Raw genomic sequence first — 20,672 nt, forward strand, 5'->3', positions numbered from 1 at the left:
GGCAAGGATCCGCTTCCGTGATACTAGGGATTTTGATTGCCTGGGCTGATGAATTGGGCTTGAACGATGGGGGCACACTTACTAATGAGCAGCCCAGATCTTGCACAACAGTGGGTGGCTGGGCATAGGCCCGGGCTGTACATAACTATCACAGACCAAGATCGGGCCTGTTCAGATGAATTTTCATCCCTTGAAGAGTTTATTAAAATTAGCGTTTCAGTCATAAAATTAGAATTATTTTGCAGTGGACTGCTGAACTTTTTATTTATTTATTTTTGCCCATTAACTAGTGTATATTTATAATCACATTTTGTATTTATAAACCATGTCATCAGTTTTTATCTTTTTATGAGGCTTGCTGGCCCCACAAGCACCCCTCTACACGCACCTCTATAAATCCAAGTTGGATTGCAGGTGGGACCCACAATGTGGATTATCATTGTAAAAGATCAAGCCGTTCAATTATCAGGAAGGTCACGGGGTGGGAGGGCGCTGGTGGACCATATCTTCTTGTCATACATGTGTGGCCCAAGGCCTGAAATGATCTCGCAAAATGGATGAATGGTATGGATATAACACATTTGTCATGGTGGCACATCATGCAATACATCACCGAAATTCTCTTCCAACGTCTGTTGCTGGGTATGGCTGTAGATATTGCAAATCCAAAATAAATATAGCACATCCTTCCTCAATCCTCAAGGCCTTGGCATGGTTTCCAAAGCTTCAAATTGTCACAGGCGAACTACCTGACCAAACCCAAGCTTCAAAACCTGGGATTAGAAAGTCTATCCCATCTAATTCGTCCTGATAAGATGCACCAAACACCCCCTAAGTAGCACACAAATGGACTAGATCATTCATCAAACCACTCACACCTGATTGCTCTGATTTTCACAGTGGTGGATTAAGAGTGGGCTCTGACCTAATGGATGGCTCCAATTAGTTCAGATATGGCTTAGATGATGATGATTTATTGCTAATTATTGCATTATATTTTTCTTTAATTTTAATTTTGGTGCTTTTTTCTTCACCCTAAGCCACTTCAGCTCTAGCAAATAATGTCTTCTACACTTTCATTACATCCCCTAAAAGAGTTTTGACAATGAAGATTTTCAGATTTGTTTCTCATCTGAAAGCAGAGTCAACTTGAGTTGGACAATGCCAGCCCAAATTGAATTTGGGTCAGCAAATTGGGGTCAGGTTGGGAATTATAACATGTACCCAGCCATGTTGGGTTGAGTGTAGAGAACTGTGGATTGGGTTCAAGTTGGACCCCTCAGGTTAGAATTCTGGTCGGCTCAGGTTGCAGGTTGGGTCCTCAGGTCAGGTTGACCCACCATCCACAATGATATAGGATGATCATGCTCAACGACTCTCATTGAATTCGATGCAAAAATAACTACTACATCTTCATGATTCAACATGATGGGATGGCTTTGATCAACATAACATGTTGGCACTGCTCGATGCCAAACTTTCTGGTTTTCAACCTAGACAAGCTCTACTCAAATCAACTGCACTCAAAATCACGAGGCAGGTCATGGAGTGACTGCAAAGTTTCACGGGGTAAACATTTGACGGTCCTTTCCAGATCCTTCTTTCTCAACTTAATCCAAAGATAATTAGGAAAATAGAAAATGAACTAATTGCATATGTACTACAACTTCAAGACGAGAAGCACGACGTGTTCATTTCAAAATGCTGGGAAAGATAAAACCAAGGAGTTCGAACATTGAAATACCCATTATCTACTGCTTATAGAGCAAACCACTTCGGAAATGTTGAGACTGCCGCCCCTATCAAAACGAGGAGAAAGAGGCGAACAAGCTTAATACGGAGTAAAGGGCAATTAGATCACCTCATGGATGCACTGTGAGCACGCATCGAAGGCAGCCCCCTTCATGTAGCAGATGGAATGCCTCATTGATCTCTCCAAGGGTCAGAGAGTGGGTAATGTACTCATCAATCTTGATTTCCTGCCAAAACATCAAAAAAGAAACAGGTGATCATGGTCTTAACTCTTTGATGTAACCAGATGTAGAGTGCAATGGCGTACAATGGAATAACAGAAATACCTTCTGCATGTACTTGTCAATGAGCCAAGGGACCTGAGAGCGGCTTTTGAAACCACCAAAGGCAGTTCCCTTCCAAACACGCCCTGTGACCAGCTGGAACGGACGAGTACATATCTCCTGACCAGATGCTGCAACACCCACAATAACAGATGTTCCCCAACCCTGCAGTAGCGACCAAAAGAGCATTATTTTATACCTGGAGAATGAACAGCTGTTGGGAAAATCAAAATGTTGTGTGCTAACTATAGTCTCACCTTATGGCAGCATTCTAGAGCAGCCCTCATCACAGTAACATTTCCTATGCACGCAAAACTGTAGTCGACGCCCCCATTGGTGAGATCAACAAGCACCTGCTGAATTGGTTTATCATGGTCTTTTGGATTCACAAATTCTGTAACTCCAAAGTTCTTTGCTGCAAATAGTTATCACGTAAAACTTAATGAGATCTTTGAACAAAGAAACAAACATTAATTCGACAATAAATATGTAGTAATAAATATTTACTACATATCTTTTGAACTGAAAATAATAGATCAGAGGACCCAAAATCCCGTTGATAAATGGTTTTTCTTTTTCTTTAATGACAATTTCACTAAAAACAGAGGACAAAGAAAGATGGAAAACAGCAGTGGAAAGTGACACTATTGTCACTCCCCTGCAAATCAAAACTACAAAGTAATAAACAACAAAATGCGATAGCACACCAGAAACAACCAGACCCCAGCACAGGACTGATCACACAAAACTAGCATCATGTTACTTGTCATGGAAGTAAAAGAGGTCCCTCAGAATTCAGGGAGGACAAGAGCCCGTCCTAGAACCAAAGATTCAATAAAGCAGGAAAGGGGTTTAATAGATAAAGACTCGTCTTCAACAATTCCTGCATTCCTCCCTATCCAAATCCCCCAAATAATAGCATAGGGGAACATTGCTCAGATGCAGCCGACACACTTTGAAAATCGACAAGAACTCGAGTGAACTATTAATGTCCACCTGTCAGACCATAACAAGAAGTTTGGATTGCACTGAAAATGGAAAGGGAAAAAAAAAACCATTAGAGGTTTTCAAGCAATTTTTCTGAGAGAGGAGAAAGAGAGAGAGACAGTCTCGAGAGACATCATTATCAGGATTGAGGCCGACAGCGGGAAAGGATGCAGGGCCATTTGAGAGGACCAAGAAGGCTACCGTCAAGAGAAGGCAACCAGAGCAGATCACAGAAACCGGAAATCTCTCATCGGAGGAGGGACGGATACAAGAGATGGAAAGGGGAAAGAGGTTGCTGGCTCGAGTCAGCAAGGAGATGCACAGCCAGGGGAAACCATTGAAGAAGGGGAGTGGGTGCAAGTGGAGAAGAAAGGAAATATGAAAGAATGGAAGGATGCAGCGATATCGGGCCTTCTGCCTAAACTCCCAACCCTATTCCTGGAGAGTTTCCTAGAGGGGTGGACAGAGGTAAACTTCTGGAGGGTTTTCGGCAACGTGGCGCCGATTAGGGTGTTCATACTGAAAAGGAAAGACACTGGAGATATGAGAGGCTTCGCCTTCACATGCTTGGTAAGGAGAGGACATGTCCACAATGGTCAGAGCTCTGAATGGGAGGTTCCACCATGGTCTGAAGCTCACTGTTAAGAAAGCAAGATTTGGCCACCATCTGTGAATCATCAGGTAGCTAGAAAGAGTGAAAAGAAGGGGGAGAAAAAAGCAAAGAGGAAAGAAACGGGACTGGGTAAGGGACATCAGGGAGGGTAGTGAATGTGGGTGGAGAGGAGAGATGGGGTGGTGAGGGAGGCTAGGACAGGTGTCTCTTTACAGAGATGCAGTTGCTTCCGGGGGTAAGGAAAAGGGTAAAGGGGTTAGGTTAGAGGACGGAGGAAGGGGAGGGCAAATTCATCGGGAAACAGGGGAGGGGGAATAAGGAGGGAAGCTTACCGGGAAACAGGGGAGGAGAAATGGCTATGGAAGGAATCTCCAGCTGGGTTGGTGTTGAGAGCACATCCAGCAATGGTGGAGAATGCCTGGAAAAATCTAAGTTGGGAGTTTGATACAAAGGTTGGGATGAGTGCTTCAATCGCAAAGGTTCAGGACTAGATGCCGGAGAGCGGAGGGGTGGAGGAATGCAAGTTCAAGCTCAAAACCTTATCACTGTCGGAGGTGAGGATCTCCCTCCAGCCAGATGTGGAGATCGATAAGGTTCTGTTCAAAGGGGCATTTTACAAAGGTGGTCCAATTATCAAGTTGAGCAGATGGGCAGAGATATCGTCGTTCAGCCATGAAGAAGGGTGGTACAAATTAGGGGGTTTTCTGGTCGAACTCTGGTTTGCAGAGGCTTTCTGATGCAGGGATGAACGTGATGAGGTCGATCATCGTCTTCCTCAAGGATAACTACTCCGAATCCACGGAGCTTCTTTGGACTCCTCAGAGAGACTTCTCGAATCCACGAGGAAAAGGCAAGAAAATAGAAATAGTATTCATGAAAATTCGTAAATTGATTGATTGATAGGTGAAATAAATGAGCCTACAACCCTTTAAATAGGGATACCAAGACTTGGAATAAGTTTAGGAATTAAACTATAACTAAAACTCCCTAAAATTCGCAACTTACTATAAATAGTAAATTTCCTATTTGTAGTAAGTGTCCTATGTAGCTTAACCACGTTATTCTCCTAATTTTTCTAAACACTTTTCATGTTGGACACAACTCCTAAAGCCCAACAGATGAAGAGTTATAATCAAACTAAAACTTACTAAAAATTGTAAAAACAGAAATAAACATGGAATTTGACTATTGATCTGATGGAATCTCGCAAATTTGGCATGGGCAACCCGGCATTGCCGGGTTGGTTGGCGAAATTAGCTCGCCCTACCCCAAAACCATATGGTACGTCGAGTAACTTATTCCGGTTTGCGAGATATGCCCGTTTTAAGGTTCTGACAGTCTTGATGACTTCTGCCTCTAATTGAGTCTTCTCTGATCCATCTTGGACATGAAAGTGTCCGTGACCCGCTCTACATCACTTTCATAATGATGGGTTGTGTGTCGAGGAGGTAACAACAATAGACCAAGCAACGGAAACTGGTTTGGAGGTCAGGTGGGCAAAGATGTGCCTGAGACAAAAGACATGGATCCCTGTCCCAGAGTCAGTTTTCAACGGAGTTGGGGAGGCCCTAGTGAAGGTTCGCATAGAGAGGGAGTGGCCAAAGATAGTGGAGAAGGATCTCAAAAATGGTGGAATCCCAGCCAGAAACATTGGTGTCGGGGGAAGATGGAGTATGTGTCTTGTACTCCAGCAGAGCACCAAAAGTAGGAGACGATACATGTCAACCTTCTATGGCACCATTCGGCGAATAAAGTCTTCTGGCATCAAAGTGTGGCACCATTTATGAGGAAGTAGTTGAAGGTAATGTTTCGTCTGACAAGGATGACATCAACAAGACGTGTAACGAGATGAGAGAATAAAGTGGCAGCAAGGCTGGGACACATGGCTCCAATCAAGCAACCTCTGCTGCAGAGGAGGTGCTCGAGGTGGTGGCTTAGATGCCCGATCTAGAGGCATGGAAGCTATGTGTTGGCTCGGATCCGAACCTAACTCAGCCAAACTTCTACGTCCGAACTTGTTGGGGATACGTGGTGTGAGGAGATTTTTGAAGAGGCAGCTTTAATCGATTTCAGAGCTCATGATGGGAGACTCTTGCATTGGGTTCACATGCTACTGACATGCGAGTTCTTCTTTTAAGGCACATGTGTTGCCACTTACGTCACACGTGGGATGGATCTTACTTAGGTAGCGATATTGATCTCTCCTGTTATTTCCTGAGCTTTTGAGATAGAAAGCTTAGATATCGTCAGAGGCCTTCTCCAATGCTTCTGCTCTACGTCTGACGGATGTTGTTGTTATAGAAGTCAAAGAGGACGCTGCTCTAGGGGACTAATGATCTCAGCGATGTGGTGAAAAAGTTGATTCCAATGGAGCTACTAGATGACCCAAATGTGCACAGGGAGGGTGGTGGTGGCAGGGAGGAGGGGTCAGAGGTCACTCGTTTGCAAGTCGCAAAAGCTGAAGGTGTGGTTGCGAAGGCCTGAGTGCCTTGCAAGAAACAGCTCGGAATGTGGAAAAGCAAACTATTAACAAAATTACTACATGTGTGGAAATTATCAGGGGAAGGTGGATCTGGGAGACTCTGAATCACGTAGGGAGAGAAATTGGGGTTACGTTTGGGGATTCGGCAAAAGTTTATTTTGCTCTGTTCCAATTTGTGGAAGAGTGGGGCCGACAGAATCAGAATGTTAACTCGCCGAGGAGAATTCACAAATTGCCTGAGCGCAACAAAGAGCTGATCAACCTGGCGTCAAAAATAGGGGTGTAAAGCGAGTCAAACCGAGTCGAGCTGGCCTCAGCTTGACTCGACTTGGCCACTAGCTGACCCCAACTCGAACTGGGCTTGGCTCGGTCCTCGAGCCTAACTGGCCAGCTCGGCTTGATTCAATCAACAACTCGAGCCAGTTCGAGCCGAGTTTGCCTATGCAGCGTTTTCACAAACACATGGACTGCACCTTCAAAATCTCACTGTATGTAAAACAACAACAGTGGTTTTATAGGTATTTTATCAAAAACCTTCTAAGCAACATAAAAATCAAGCAAAAAAGGGTATTCGTTTCATATACATACCTTCCTTGCCACCAGCCACACTTCGTTGAGTCATTTCATCAAACACTTGGTGAGCAACATCACTATCAAAGTAATCGAGTCACTGAACTGGTTCGATCCGAGTTTGATTCGAGTTGGGTTCGATCCCAGTAGAGTCGAGCTAAGGTCGGCTCGAACTCATTTTCGAGCTAAAAAAATCAGCTCAACTTGGCTCGAACTTAGCTTCGAACCAAGTTGAGTCGAGCGAGCTAACCGAGGTAGCTCGGTTCGTGTACACCCCTAGTCAGAAATAAGGTATGATCTAGATGACTTCTCTAGGGAAGGGACAAAAGGAAAACGCAAGTCAGTTTCGACATGAAGAACTTGAGGGGGAGAGGGTTGGGGTGTAAGGACAAAAGAAGGCACATTAGGAAGGTTTGTAAATGCTTAAAGGCTCAGGTTATTTTTATTCAAGAAACCAAGTCTTCAAGGATCAACATAATATTTTTGGACTCTCTATGGGAGGTGAGGTCTAAAGACTGGGCCTCTGTTGACGCTGATGGTTCGGCTGATAGCTTGGGACACTTCATTGTTGAAGAAAGAAAGCTGGTGGGGAGGAAACTTTTCTATTTCGGTGCTTCTAAAGGGGGTTTCCAGGAATGAGAAGTGGCTTCTCACTGCAATTTATGGGCCAAATATTGCAGCGAAGAAGGGGGAGTTCTAGAAAGAACAGATATGCTCATGTTAGAGTGGATTGACCCTGGTTCAATATTCCCATGGAAGGGGGGAAGTTCACATGGTCAAATGGGTGTGACAGTGCGGTAGTGACCAGAATCAACAGATTCTTACTGTCGGCTGATTGGGTGCATCGGTACCTGCTTGCCCACTTTGGTGCATTACCAAAGCCCATCTCAGATCATTGCTCAATTCTGTTGGAAGCTATTGACGAGAATTGGGGGCTGGAACCATTGAGGTTCGAATTAATGTAGTTCGAGATTAAAGGTTTTCTGAGGCTGGTGAAAGATTGGTGCCATTCTTTTAGAGTGGACTGCCACACTAGTTTCCAATTTTGCAAAAATAAAATGGAAGTAGCTATCGAGAGCCACATGCCTCAAAAAGGGGGGACAGTCCAGAAACACAATTCTTTCATAGCATCGCTTGCCCAAGGGTTAGATGCAATAGAATTAGCGGGGTCATTGTGGATGGAAATTGGGTGGAAGGAAAATATGAGGTTTGTGAGGAAGTGGTTTGCATCTATAACAGGGTGTGCCGAATCGGTTACGTATCGGCCGTATCGGCCGATACTTGCATTTGTATCTTTTGTATCATGTTTGAACCATGATCTTGAAGTCTATTGGGTTGAACTGCTAAGGAAAGTGGATAGCCAGGATTTGTCATGAGAAGGCCTTGACAAACCGTAGCTGGATCCACCATTGTGGATTGAAACGGCCAAAAAATGATCAAGCCGGCCACGTGTGCCAAAACAATGGATGATATAAAATATTGTAGACGCTCCACATGTGTGGGGACCCCTCTCTTTTTTTTCTTTTTTTTTTAGGATGTTAGATTACAGTCAATAAACTAATCTTTATAAGGGGTTCAATGTTGGGAAGTTGTCTTCGGTGTCCCATATTCAGTTTGCTAACGACACAATATTGTTTTGCAATGATGAAGCAAGAAAGGTGGACAAGCTAAGGATTGTTATTAGATGTTTTGAAGTTGTCTAGGGCATGAAGGTTAATATCACAAAATGCGACATGCTGGGAATCCAGTTAACCAAGTCAAAAAATGAGCATATGGCAAGAGTTTTTTAATGTGTAGTAGGTTTGTTCCCCTCCCTATCTAGGCTTGCCCCTTTGCATTGGGAAGCCAGTCTTCATTCATGGGATAGAATGGTGGAGAGATTTGAAAGGAGGTTGCAGGTGAAGGGTCGTATCTATCTTTCAAGGGCATAATCACTCTCATTAAAGTAGCTCTCTCCAAACTCCCAAGTTACTTCATGTCTCTTTTCAAGCGTCAAGGTAATTCTAGACTGGTTAGAAAAATCAAGAACGGGGTTCTTGTGGCAAGGCTAGGAGAACAAGGAAAAATTCCATCTTGTTAATTGATGGGAGGTTTGCAGACCCATGGAGGATGGGGGAGTGGACATTAGGAATCTAAAAATGATGAATATAACTCTTTTGGAGAAGTGGCTATGGAGACTTGGAACTGAAGAGGAAGCACTATGGAGAGAGGCAATGATAAACAAGTACGGTTGCCAAGATGGAGGATGGTGTACTAAAAACTCCTGTATGTACAAAGCCTTGGCTATTTGGAAAGGTGTGCTTTCAACTAAGGCAAAGTTCGATGATCATATCGGTTTCTCTCCGGGCACTGGTGAGAAAGTCCAATTTTGGAAAGATTTTTGGGTTGGTGAATGCTCTTTAAAGGCGGAATTCCTGTCGATGGCTTGTCTATCTCCGGGAATTGACATCAAGGTGGCGCGTTACTTCTCTTATATTGGAGGTTAGGTTGTTTAGTCTCCTCCATGCCGAAGAAATCTTTGTGATGATGAAGTGGACTAATATGGATCCTTGCTTAATCATATTCATTTATGCTACTCGATCGAAGGGGAGGAAAAGAGGTGGGGAAGACTAGACATGTTTGGTCTTACGTAAATTCATATGAAACATGGATAGTGGAAGGATATCCAGTCCGTGTCAAACTAGGCATGCATGCATGTATGATTATTGAAGCCTTCTTTTTCTTTCTTTCTTTGAAAGGATAACAAAAATGATCCCAGCCATTCATTTCTCATAAGGCTACATAAATGGAGCATAAACTAAAAAATACAATGGTCGGACAATGGTATCCATGGAAAAAAAAAAAAAGTCATAAAAAGAACCACCTGCTTTTGGTGCTTTTAATACACCATTTCTTAAATGTTGGTCCAATCACTGATTTTTGTTCTGTGGTCATTGCATTGCTTCCCTTATGAATGCAGAGTTTTAGATCACCACATAAATATGCCACGTTTTTTTTTAAAAAAAAATGGCATAATGAAATTTTCGACCTCCCAAGGTGGTCTGGATATCCTCTCTTCTACATATATAATGTCCTAACAAATAATATATGCATTGTAGATACAAGTGCCATAAATAGAATATACACGCATATGATACTATATGAGAGAAAAGTTGCATATTAGACATACGTAACTTGAATGATCAAGGTTGTGAGCCCATCTTTACCACCTTTACTCTCACTATGGAACAATGGTCTGAAATAAACAAACTAAATTTCAAGAATAAATGGTGTACACTTACATATTTTGATAAAGGTCAAGAGTATGTTATAAATATAATCTTGATTGTCGTGTCAATGTGTCAAACATACAGAATTTTGAATGAGAACCTCATGCGACCCTCATGAGACAAAAGCACTATGAACCCATGTTCCAGCCCTGAAGTGTGGATTCATGAACGGGAAGACGGAGCAAGGCATAGGTAGAAGAATCTGGCTACTAAGAATGACACTGATCCACACCAACAGATGAGATTTGCATGTGCAGCAGCAATGTTATCCCACAATACAACAAACCCTAATGGATGTTTGGGAAAACGGAAGGTCCAATTTACAAACTCCCAATAAGATCTTGAGGTTCAATCCTCAATCAGGAACAAAAGACTGAGAAGTAAAGGGCCGAAAACCCTAAAAGCATGTTAGTCAGAAAGAATAATTTTCATTAAGGGTAAGGGGCCTCACATAATGAATCAGACAAGGGTGGGAGTTTGATAGTCAATACAACTCAAGCAATCAGCTTGGCATTTTTGTATAATTAGAGAAACTATTACATCATGTTGTTCTGCTCATATCAGCTACACTTTTCTCCCTTCATTATGTCTCTTTAAAGACTCTTTAAATGTCTCTAGCTTCAAAAATCCTAAAAACTACTAATGAACATGCTACCAGACTCCAATAAAACGCACTAATTCCACTCCCATTGCATGTGATTGTCTCTGGTTCCTATAGTATCAGGAAAATAAACCAGAAAGTATCATTAACCTCCAGCTTTACAGTTTCCAAATGTTTGTAAATTGATCAGATCCACCTCATGCTTATCTTCATGTCTATGGTCATGACTTGGAATAGTAATGTAACCCCAAAATTTTGAACAAGAAATTGTTTTACAGGTCACAAATGTCTGAAAAATTTTCCTGTTCCCCGAACCAATTACTCTCAAATGTGTAGTCAGGTACCCTAATCATTATCTTACTCTTCAAGTCCTTAGTCATATCCACTACCCAAACTATAAATTTAAGGGGAATCATGATACCGGAGTGTCTGAGATGCCTAGTGGTGATTTCAAAGCTGTATCCTTGAAAAATCTCATGGCAAAACTTAAAAATAAAATAAAATAAAATAGAGTATGAAGCAGGCTTAGGACCATAGTTACAGGGAGACCCATTTCCCCTCATCAATACTCATGCTTCTCTTGTCGTCTCCTACATTCATTTCACACTTCTAGCTAATTTTAAAAAAAATTGACCCAAAAAAAAAACAACAACAACAACAACAAAATGACACTTCCAGCTAGTTACCATAACAACGTAACATGAGATGTTTCATGTTTTTTGTTTCTTGCATCTTTTCCCAAATACATTTCTCACTTCTGAGTGGTGATTTCAAAGCTGTATCCTTGAAAAATCTCATGGCAAAACTTAAAAATAAAATAAAATAAAATAGAGTATGAAGCAGGCTTAGGACCATAGTTACAGGCGGTGTTCGAAATATCGGTATCGCACAATGTATCGCACCCTTGGGATACAGATACGTATCGGTTATCGCACGGGATATATCGTTTTGTATCGCATAGTTTATCGCACTTTTTGGGAAACATGGGGAAACATTAGGAAAATGGTTGAATTTTTTAATGAAACTTTGGGGATTGTTAAAAAGGCCCTTAATACACACTTTTAATTCATAAAGTTTCAAAAAAGAAGTGTACATAACAGATTTCCTTTGTATAGGGTCCTAAGCTATGCGTTGTCCGATTGAACTAAGACAACTATATTCAGTATCAACCCCGTCCATCCATTTTTCCATATCATTTCAAGACATTATCCAAAAAATAAAACAGATCCAATAATTAGGTAGACCATACCATAGGAAACAATGGTGATTGACCATTAATGGGCCACAAAAGTTTTGGATCAAGCTAATAGTAGTTTTTTCTCTTCATTCAAACCATAAATTTATCTGGTAAAATGGATGGACGGAGTGGATAAAATACATGAATTATAGTGCGCCCATAAAGTTTACAAAGTACACTGCTCATTAGGGGATCCACTTCCCACCATACTAGGGTGGGGCGTTGATCGTATGCAAATTTCCTGCCATGTTCCTTCGCTCAAAACTTAGGTGGGGCCCACTGTAATGTTTATAAGAAATCCACCTCGTCCATTCATTTTTTGAGATTATTTTAGCACTTGAGAGCAAAAATGAAAAGGATCCAAGACTACAGTGGGCCACACTAAAGGAAAAGGTGGGTAGGAAAATTCCTTACCGTTGAAACCTCCCTGGGTCGACAGTGATGTTAACATGCCATCCATACCGTTCATAACGTTATTCCTACATGGATGAATTGAAAATACAAATATTAGTCTGATTCAAAACTTATGTGCCCCCACGAATATTTCAAGTGTGGATGTTCAATCCTCACATTTTTGGCACACTTGAGTATTAGATCCTACTCATTTTTATTTAATGTCCTAAAATGATCTCACAAAACAGATGGATGGAGTGGATTCCTCACAAACATCAATGACAGGCCCCACTAAGGTTTCAAGCGCAGGAAGGCTTTGGCAGGAAATCCTAGTACTCTGCCGACACTCCTTGGTGCAAGTTGTACAAATATTTCAAAGTTACATGGCCCCCACAATAATGTATTTATTATATCTACACCGTTCATGCATTTGGAGAGATCATTTTAGATCATGAACCCAAAAATGAGTCATATCCAAAGCTCAAGTGGACCACACCGCAAATAGTAGTGGGGGACTGATTCTCACCATTAATATATTCGAAGGGCCCACCATAATGTTTATTTTCCATCCAATTTGTTAATTAGGTCACACGGACCTGGATGAAGAGGAAAAATAAATATCATATTATCCAAAACTTCCGTGACCACCAAAAGGGTTTCAATCGTAGACGTTCAATCTACCACTGCTGTTTGCATTGTGGTCCAATTGATCTTTGGATCTGTCTTATTTTTCGGCTCAAGCCTTAAGAAGAGCTAGCCAAATGGACGAACGGTCTGGATATAACACATAGCTTATGATGGGACCCACAGAACTTGGTGACGTCAACACATAGCTAGGTGGTGTGCGCGGTTATGGATTTTGATTAAAAAAAGGGTGGGGTTGCGGATTGGCTACTGACGGGTTGAGTAGCCGCTGAATTTACGTTACCAAGTTCCGTGGGCCCCACCATGATGTATGTTTTGTATCCACACCGTCCATCCATTTGGAGAGAACATTTTATGCTATGAACCTAAGAATGACTAAGATTCAAAGCTCCAATGGACCCCACCATAGAAAGCGGTAGAGATAGTGACGCCCACCATTAAAAACTTCTGAGGGCCACAGAAGTTTTCGATTAAGCTGATATATATATTTTCCCTTTTATAATATATTTTTTAACTTATTAACGGGTTGGATCTCAAATAAACATCACGGTGGACCTTAGGAAGGTTTCAACGGTGGATGTCACTTTCTCCACTGTTTTCTGTAGTGGGGTCCATTACAGATATTTTTCCGCCTCGTTATTTGACTCATGTCCTAAAATGATATCTCCAAATGAATGGACCGTGTGGATATAACACATTCATCATAGTGGGACCCACGTAACTTGGTGACGTTACTTCAGTAGCTATCTCGCGACTCAACCTGTCAGTAGCTAATCCGCGTAAAAAAAACAGGCTCGAACGACCTTTACTTTTTAAGCAGAGAGGGTTCCGGCTTCCGGAACCCTAAAATTTCTCCCAAATCGGCGAAGATGTCTCGGGATTTCTCTCCAAAATCGGAGATTTTATTTGTGGAAACCTAGGAATGATGCTTCAATTCGAATGGCCCGCCAAATGGAAGCTTCCGATCATGGCGATCTCTTCTACAGGTACCGAAATCCACCCTCTAATTTTTTTTCCCAATTTTTTTGGATGATGATGTCCGATATCGTCAAAATATCGTGCGATATCGACGATATATCGGCCGATATCTAGATTTTGGGTTTTTTGGTATCTTCCGGGGGTTATCGCGAGTGTATCGTCTCGCAGGGGTGCGATAACGATAATATCGGCCGATATATCGGCCGATAGTATCGATATTTCGAACACTAGTTTTAGGGAGACCCATTTCCCCTCATAAATACCTATGCTTCTCACCTGTCGTCTCCTACATTCATTTCACACTTCTAGCTAATTTTTAAAAAAATTGGCCAAAATAAAAAAAAAACAACAACAACAACAAAATGACACTTCTAGCTAGTTACCATAACAACTTGACATGAGATGTTTCATGTTTTTTGTTTCTTGCATCTTTTTCCAAATACATTTCTTACTTCTGAGTCTAGTAGCTATGTTAAGGCCATTCACATTAATCTAACCATAAAAAATGAAGAGTCAACAGGACTCAAATAAGATCATAACATCTATTCTAAGACTGATTTCTACAGAGATGGCACTGTAAGAAGAGAGCCACTGCTACACGACTACACCCATCCTTTTACTTTTGGCTATGCAGCAATACAAAGGTGTAGTCTTTTGGGCTTCCACACTTGGGACTTTTGTGAGTCTCTCTTGTAAATGTGGATGACTTTTGTGATGCTGTTTTGTAGTTTGTAAGGGCGTTGATTTCTCATCTTCGCTCTTTTGAAAAAAAAAAAAATTTATTCATTGCCTCTCAAAAAAAAAAAAAAGAAAGAAAGAAAAAGAAAAAAGAAAGGTAAAAAAAGTTTGTCATATTGTGTAACTGAAAGTAGAAAGGATGGGCATCTTCAACCGCTAGAGTGGGTGCTCATAGAAGTTTCCTTTTTGAGAATATTAGTTGAAATGCTAATTGAGACATTGAAAAGTGCAACAACAAATCCTTTTAACACTTGTCCAAGAGTTAAGAACACTAGAAGGAAAGCCAACAATAGATTGGAAACCTTTTCCTGAAGAAATTAGCAATTAGCCTCAAGTTTTGGAACATGATTTTTTATTTATTTTTATTTTTTATAATTCCACTATCTCAATAAAAGAATTTTATGGAACTACTAGCAAATTTTCATTGCTAAGAACAGTTAAAAATATACCAACATCAAACTTCTTGCTCTCGATATCTACACCAATTATACGTGAAGCACCAGCTGTTTTTGCACCCTCCACAACCTATTAAGTTAGAAGTGGAGAATTCATCAATTAACAATCAACACAGTTTGATGAGTGGCAAAGATATTGTTGTAGTTAGATACTTCGATTACCCCGGGCCTGCAGCTAATAGAGGTCGAACCGGAGGGTGCCGTCGATCCCTGAATTTGTGAACATAAGTGATTACCTACAACTGGTTGTACACAAAAAACATACTTTCAAGGGAAAATGCCTTAAAAAAATGGGCTGTCGTATAAATTTACCTACAGCCAGTCATTGGTGACGAGTCCACATTTCGAAACCAATCCATCCAAACAGCCTCCAATTCCTTGTGTGGCCCACTGAAAGAAGCTCTATACATCAACTAGCTTGAGTTGACTACATGGCCTCTAATCAACACCACCATCGCTGTCGCTGTCATCTATCAAAGAGTACAGGCATACAGTTCCGAAACAGATCATGCTTCGACAACCCAGCTAAACCTTCCAGAATCTTGTGAATCTCCTCAGCTCTAGGGTGCGTCTTATCAGCTGAGTAGAACTGGTGAACTTTGTTATCAACCTCAATCCAACTGCACCCTGGCGTCTTCTGCACTCCCCGTTCCTTCAACATCTTTCTCACCATCCCCACATCATCCCACCTCCCACATTCACTGTAGATATTTGCCAACATAACAGCAGAACCCGCATTGTTTGGGAAAAAAGGGGGGGGGAAGGTCCCTGCTGAGGTAGCAGAGGACCTAACAACCAAGAAATAAAAGCTTATCCTGAGACAGCCCTTTTACGTTGCCCGCCCATTCGAAAATAAAATTTTTAGCCCTTAGCCTGACATCTGTGACCGAAGACGATATGCCATTGAAACATCTGTTATTCCTCTCCTCCCAAACTGACCACCAGATCGCCAGGATCACAATCCTCCAAATGCTCTTTCTTGTTTTGCTCATTCTAACCCCATGCCAAGAGAGTAATTGCGAAAGGGCCGATATCAGGTTACACCAGCAGATGTTGAACCAAAACAGAAAATCTGACTAAATCTGATCAACGAACGAACAATGAAGCAAGAGATGATCCACCGTTACCTCTGCTTTCATACAGCAGAGGCAGATGCTGACAATGTTCATACCCCTTTTCTTGAGGTTATCAACTGTCAGAATTCTGTTCTTACTAACGAGCCAGCTGAAACAGATGAATTTAAGGGGGGCCGCATACTTCCATATGAAAGAGGCAACTGCGGCAGTTGGAGGGACAGAGGAAGCGAGGTGAGAGTAAAAAGATCGGACCAAAAAATTGTTGGACTTGTCGCTGGGCCAAGAGAGGCTATCCTGAGTAGCTGGATCTGGTATAGCATTAGAGAGATCATGAAGGAGAGCAGTATACTCTGGAATTTTTAGCCCTTCATCGACCAATCCTCATGAAGGAGGCTATCCCACCTCCCACATTCACTGTAGATATTTGCCAACATAACAGCACAACCAGCATTGTTTGGATCAATCTCAAGCAGTTTCCAGACAGAGAATTCTGCCAACTCCATATTCCCACTCCATATTCCCATGAATCTTACTCCCATTAAGCAAAGAACCCCAAACGACCTCATCAGTCTCAATTTTCATCCCCTTTATAACTTCCATGGCTTCCTCAAACCGTCCAACTCGACCAAGAAGATCTATGACACACCCATAGTGCTCAATCCGAGGCTCGATTCTATAATCGCGACTCATTGATTTGAAATAGCTACAGCCTTCATCAACCAATCCTCCATGGGTACAAGCATTCAACAACCCCACAAAGGTGACCTCATCTGGCTTGACACCCACGTGTTCCACCTCTTTAAAAATAGCAATTGCATTCTCGCTTTGCCCATGCAACGCAAGGCAGTTAATCATGGAATTCCATAATGTCAAACTTCTCTCAGGCATTTCATTGAACACCCGTCTCGCCTCATTCAAGCTCCCACATTTTCCATACATGTCAAGGAGAGTGTTCGCAATGAACGAGCTGGGGCCAATGTTGTTTTTGTGGACATATCCATGTATCCATTTGCCAAGATGGAGCATGCCAAGGTGCGCACAAGCAGAGAGAGCACATACAACGGTTATCTGATTGGGCCTCTCTTCATGGGCACCCACATGGAGCATTCTTCGGAACAATGAGATTGCCTCGGAGAAAAGCCCGTTCTGTGCACACCCAGCAATCACAGCATTCCAAGATGGAACGTCCCTCTCAGGCATTTCCTCAAAAAGCAAAACAGCATCCCCCACCATCCCAACTCTCACATACCCAGAAACCATAGCTGTCCAGGACACAACATTCCTCTCAGACATTCCGTCAAACACCCGGCGAGCGGTTTCAAGATCTGAATACTTCGAATAAGAATCCACCAGCGCGGTCTGTACAACTGCATACTCATCGAAACCCGATTTCAAAATCTGGGTATGGACGGTCCTGATATCATTGATAGAAGAACCATCAGAACAAGATTTTAGTACATGGGGGAAGATGAAATGATTGGGCCGAGGACGGTTCAGATGGAGCATTCTGCTGTATAAGAGGAGGGCCAATCGGGAATCGGAATGCGAGGCGTAGGCGGTGATCATGGCGGTGTATAGATAGATATTGGGGGAATCGAGATTATCCAAGATGAGGCGGGCGTAGCTGAGGTCGGTGAGGGAGCGGATGGAGAATCGGATGAGCTTGAATGCAAAGAACTGGGTCTGGCCATGGCCCAGTGTTACAAGGTAGGATTGGAGCTGTTTTAGATGGCTGAGATGGGTGCATTTTTCAAGCAGCCATAGGATGTGTTGGTTGAGGCTTGGTTTTGATAGGAGTCTGTTGGAGGATGTCATGGCAGTTAAGGATTTGAACGTCCTCTTTTGCTTTTTCCCGCTCTTTTTAACGGCCACATGGAAATTGACGCAAACACCCTTACTAGTCATCAGGGCCTTACCTACTTGAGTACGTGCGTAGGGTGGGGGGCGTGCATGTGCGCATGATGTCTCCATCACAATATTACCCTCGATCGGAAGTGGACCATATGATATGCCAAAACTGATTTTTAATATTTGATCTATGGATCCACAGAAATGTATTATTATGGCTCGAGTTTGAATGGACGGCAATGGTTTTATACCCAATGTTTCATCCCCCAAGCAAATGGTTTATAATTAATGGGCACTCGAACCCAGGACTTCAGCATTGAAATGTAGAGCATCTACTACTGAGCCATACATCGAGAGCCAACCCAATATTTCATGTATAGTATGGGTTATAGACAGGATTAGAAAAGAATAGTTTCATGTATAATATACGAAGAATTTCATGTTCAAATGCCCTGATTCAACTGCATTAGTAACAGATGCTTATTCTGTGTATGCGCAAGCACTTCCCTCATGAAAATAAGGATGAGTGGCAAAGATATTGTTGTAGTTAGATACTTCGATTACCCCGGGCCTGCAACTAATAGAGGTCAAACAGGAGGGCGCCGTCGATCCCTGAATTTGTGAACAGAAGTGATCACCTACAACTGGTTGTACACAAAAAACATACTTTCAAGGGAAAATGCCTTAAAAAATGGGCTGTCGTTTAAATTTACCTACAGCCAGTCATTGGTGACGAGTCCACATTTCGAAACCAATCCATCCAAACAGCCTCCAATTCCTTGTGTGGCCCACTGAAAGAAGCTCTATGCATCAACTAGCTTGAGTTGACTACATGGCCTCTAATCAACCCCGCCATCACTGTTGCTGTCATCAATCAAAGAGTACAGGCATACAATTCCGAAACAGATCATGCTTCGACAACCCAGCTAAACCTTCCAGAATCTTGTGAATCTCCTCAGCTCTAGGGTGCGTCTTATCAGCTGAGTAGAACTGGTGAACTTTGTTATCAACCTCAATCCAACTGCACCCTGGTGTCTTTTGCACTCCCCGTTCCTTCAACATCTTTCTCACCATCCCCACATCATCCCACCTCCCACATTCACTGTAGATATTTGCCAACATAACAGCAGAACCCGCATTGTTTGGATCAATCTCAAGCAGTTTCCGGACAGATAATTCTGCCAACTCCATATTCCCATGAATCTTACTCCCATTAAGCAAAGAACCCCAAACGACCTCATCAGTCTCAATTTTCATCCCCCTTATAACTTCCATGGCTTCCTCGAACCGTCCAACTCGACCAAGAAGGTCTATGACACACCCATAGTGCTCAATCTGAGGCTCGATTCTATAATCGTGACTCATTGATTTGAAATAGCTACAGCCTTCATCGACCAATCCTCCATGGGTACAGGCATTCAACAACCCCACAAAGGTGACCTCATCTGGCTTGACACCCACGTGTTCCATCGCTTTAAAAATAGTAATTGCAGTCTCGCTTTGCCCATGCAGCGCAAGGCAGTTAATCATGGAATTCCATAATGTCAAACTTCTCTCAGGCATTTCATTGAACACCCGTCTCGCCTCATTCAAGCTCCCACATTTTCCATACATGTCAAGGAGAGCGTTCGCAATGAACGAGCTGGGGCCAATGTTGTTTTTGCGGACATATCCATGTATCCATTTGCCAAGACGGAGCATGCCAAGGTGCGCACAAGCAGAGAGAGCACATACAACGGTTATCTGATTGGGCCTCTCTTCATGGGCACCCACATGGAGCATTCTTCGGAACAATGAGATTGCCTCGGAGAAAAGCCCGTTCTGTGCACACCCAGCAATCACAGCATTCCAAGATGGAACGTCCCTCTCAGGCATTTCCTCGAAAAGCAAAACAGCATCCCCCACCATCCCAACTCTCGCATACCCAGAAACCATAGCCGTCCAGGACACAACATTCCTCTCAGACATTCCGTCAAACACCCGGCGAGCGGTTTCAAGATCTGAATACTTCGAATAAGAATCCACCAGCGCGGTCTGTACAACTGCATACTCATCGAAACCCGATTTCAAAATCTGGGTATGGACGGTCCTGATATCATTGATAGAAGAACCATCAGAACAAGATTTTAGTACATGGGGGAAGATGAAATGATTGGGCCGAGGACGGTTCAGACGGAGCATTCTGCTGTATAAGAGGAGGGCCGATCGGGAATCAGAATGCGAGGCGTAGGCGGTGATCATGGCAGTGTAGAGATAGATATTGGGGGAATCGAGATGATCAAAGATGAGGCGGGCGTAGCTGAGGTCGGTGAGGGAGAGGATGGAGAATCGGACGAGCTTGAATGCGAAGAACTGGGTCTGGCCATGGCCCAGTGTTACAAGGTAGGATTGGAGCTGTTTTAGATGGCTGAGATGGGTGCATTTCTCAAGCAGCGATAGGATGTGTTGGTTGAGGATTGGTTTTGATAGGAATCTGTTGGAGGATGTCATGGCAGTTAAGGATTTGAACGTCCTCTTTGCCTTTTACCCTTTACAGGGACGCGGATTTAGGCAAATCACGGAAAACATATTAGTCGGTGAGGCCCCGACCGTGCGGCCTGCCTTTATGTGCTTGTTATATATCCACGTCATCTATCTGTTTTGTTAGCTGATTTCAGTGCATTGTCCCGAAAATGAGGCAGATCCAAAACTAAGGTAGACCACGC

General features: G+C 42.6%; 2 protein-coding genes and 1 pseudogene across 3 annotated transcripts in view; all 3 read right to left on the reverse strand.

Annotated features, from left to right (window-relative positions):
* Positions 1–1,667: 1,667 nt before the first annotated feature.
* LOC131245764 (alcohol dehydrogenase class-3) overlaps positions 1,668–20,672 on the reverse strand; it is a 68,486-nt gene continuing 49,481 nt past the window's right edge. The window contains exons 6-9 of the mRNA XM_058245443.1: positions 15,038–15,113; positions 2,333–2,490; positions 2,079–2,240; positions 1,668–1,979 (exon numbers count right to left, since the gene is read on the reverse strand). Coding sequence (XP_058101426.1) covers positions 1,863–1,979; positions 2,079–2,240; positions 2,333–2,490; positions 15,038–15,113 — 513 coding nt within the window. The 3' untranslated portion in view covers positions 1,668–1,862. The remainder of the gene's footprint in view (positions 1,980–2,078; positions 2,241–2,332; positions 2,491–15,037; positions 15,114–20,672) is intronic.
* LOC131245761 (pentatricopeptide repeat-containing protein At1g33350-like) lies at positions 15,037–18,012 on the reverse strand (annotated as a pseudogene).
* LOC131245762 (pentatricopeptide repeat-containing protein At1g33350-like) lies at positions 18,430–20,521 on the reverse strand. 2 transcript variants are annotated; one of them, XM_058245440.1, is made up of 2 exons: positions 18,681–20,521; positions 18,430–18,579 (listed from the first exon to the last, which is right to left on the reverse strand). In XM_058245440.1, exon 1 carries the CDS (start codon positions 20,455–20,457, stop codon positions 18,838–18,840), a length of 1,620 nt encoding a protein of 539 aa, XP_058101423.1. In that variant the 5' UTR covers positions 20,458–20,521; the 3' UTR covers positions 18,430–18,579; positions 18,681–18,837. The 2 variants fall into 2 exon arrangements, with proteins under 2 accessions (XP_058101423.1, XP_058101424.1); XM_058245441.1 differs by having other exon boundaries at positions 18,434–18,579; positions 18,685–20,521.

The sequence above is a fragment of the Magnolia sinica genome, chromosome 5 (assembly GCF_029962835.1).
Source record: "Magnolia sinica isolate HGM2019 chromosome 5, MsV1, whole genome shotgun sequence".
NCBI lineage: Eukaryota > Viridiplantae > Streptophyta > Magnoliopsida > Magnoliales > Magnoliaceae > Magnolia > Magnolia sinica.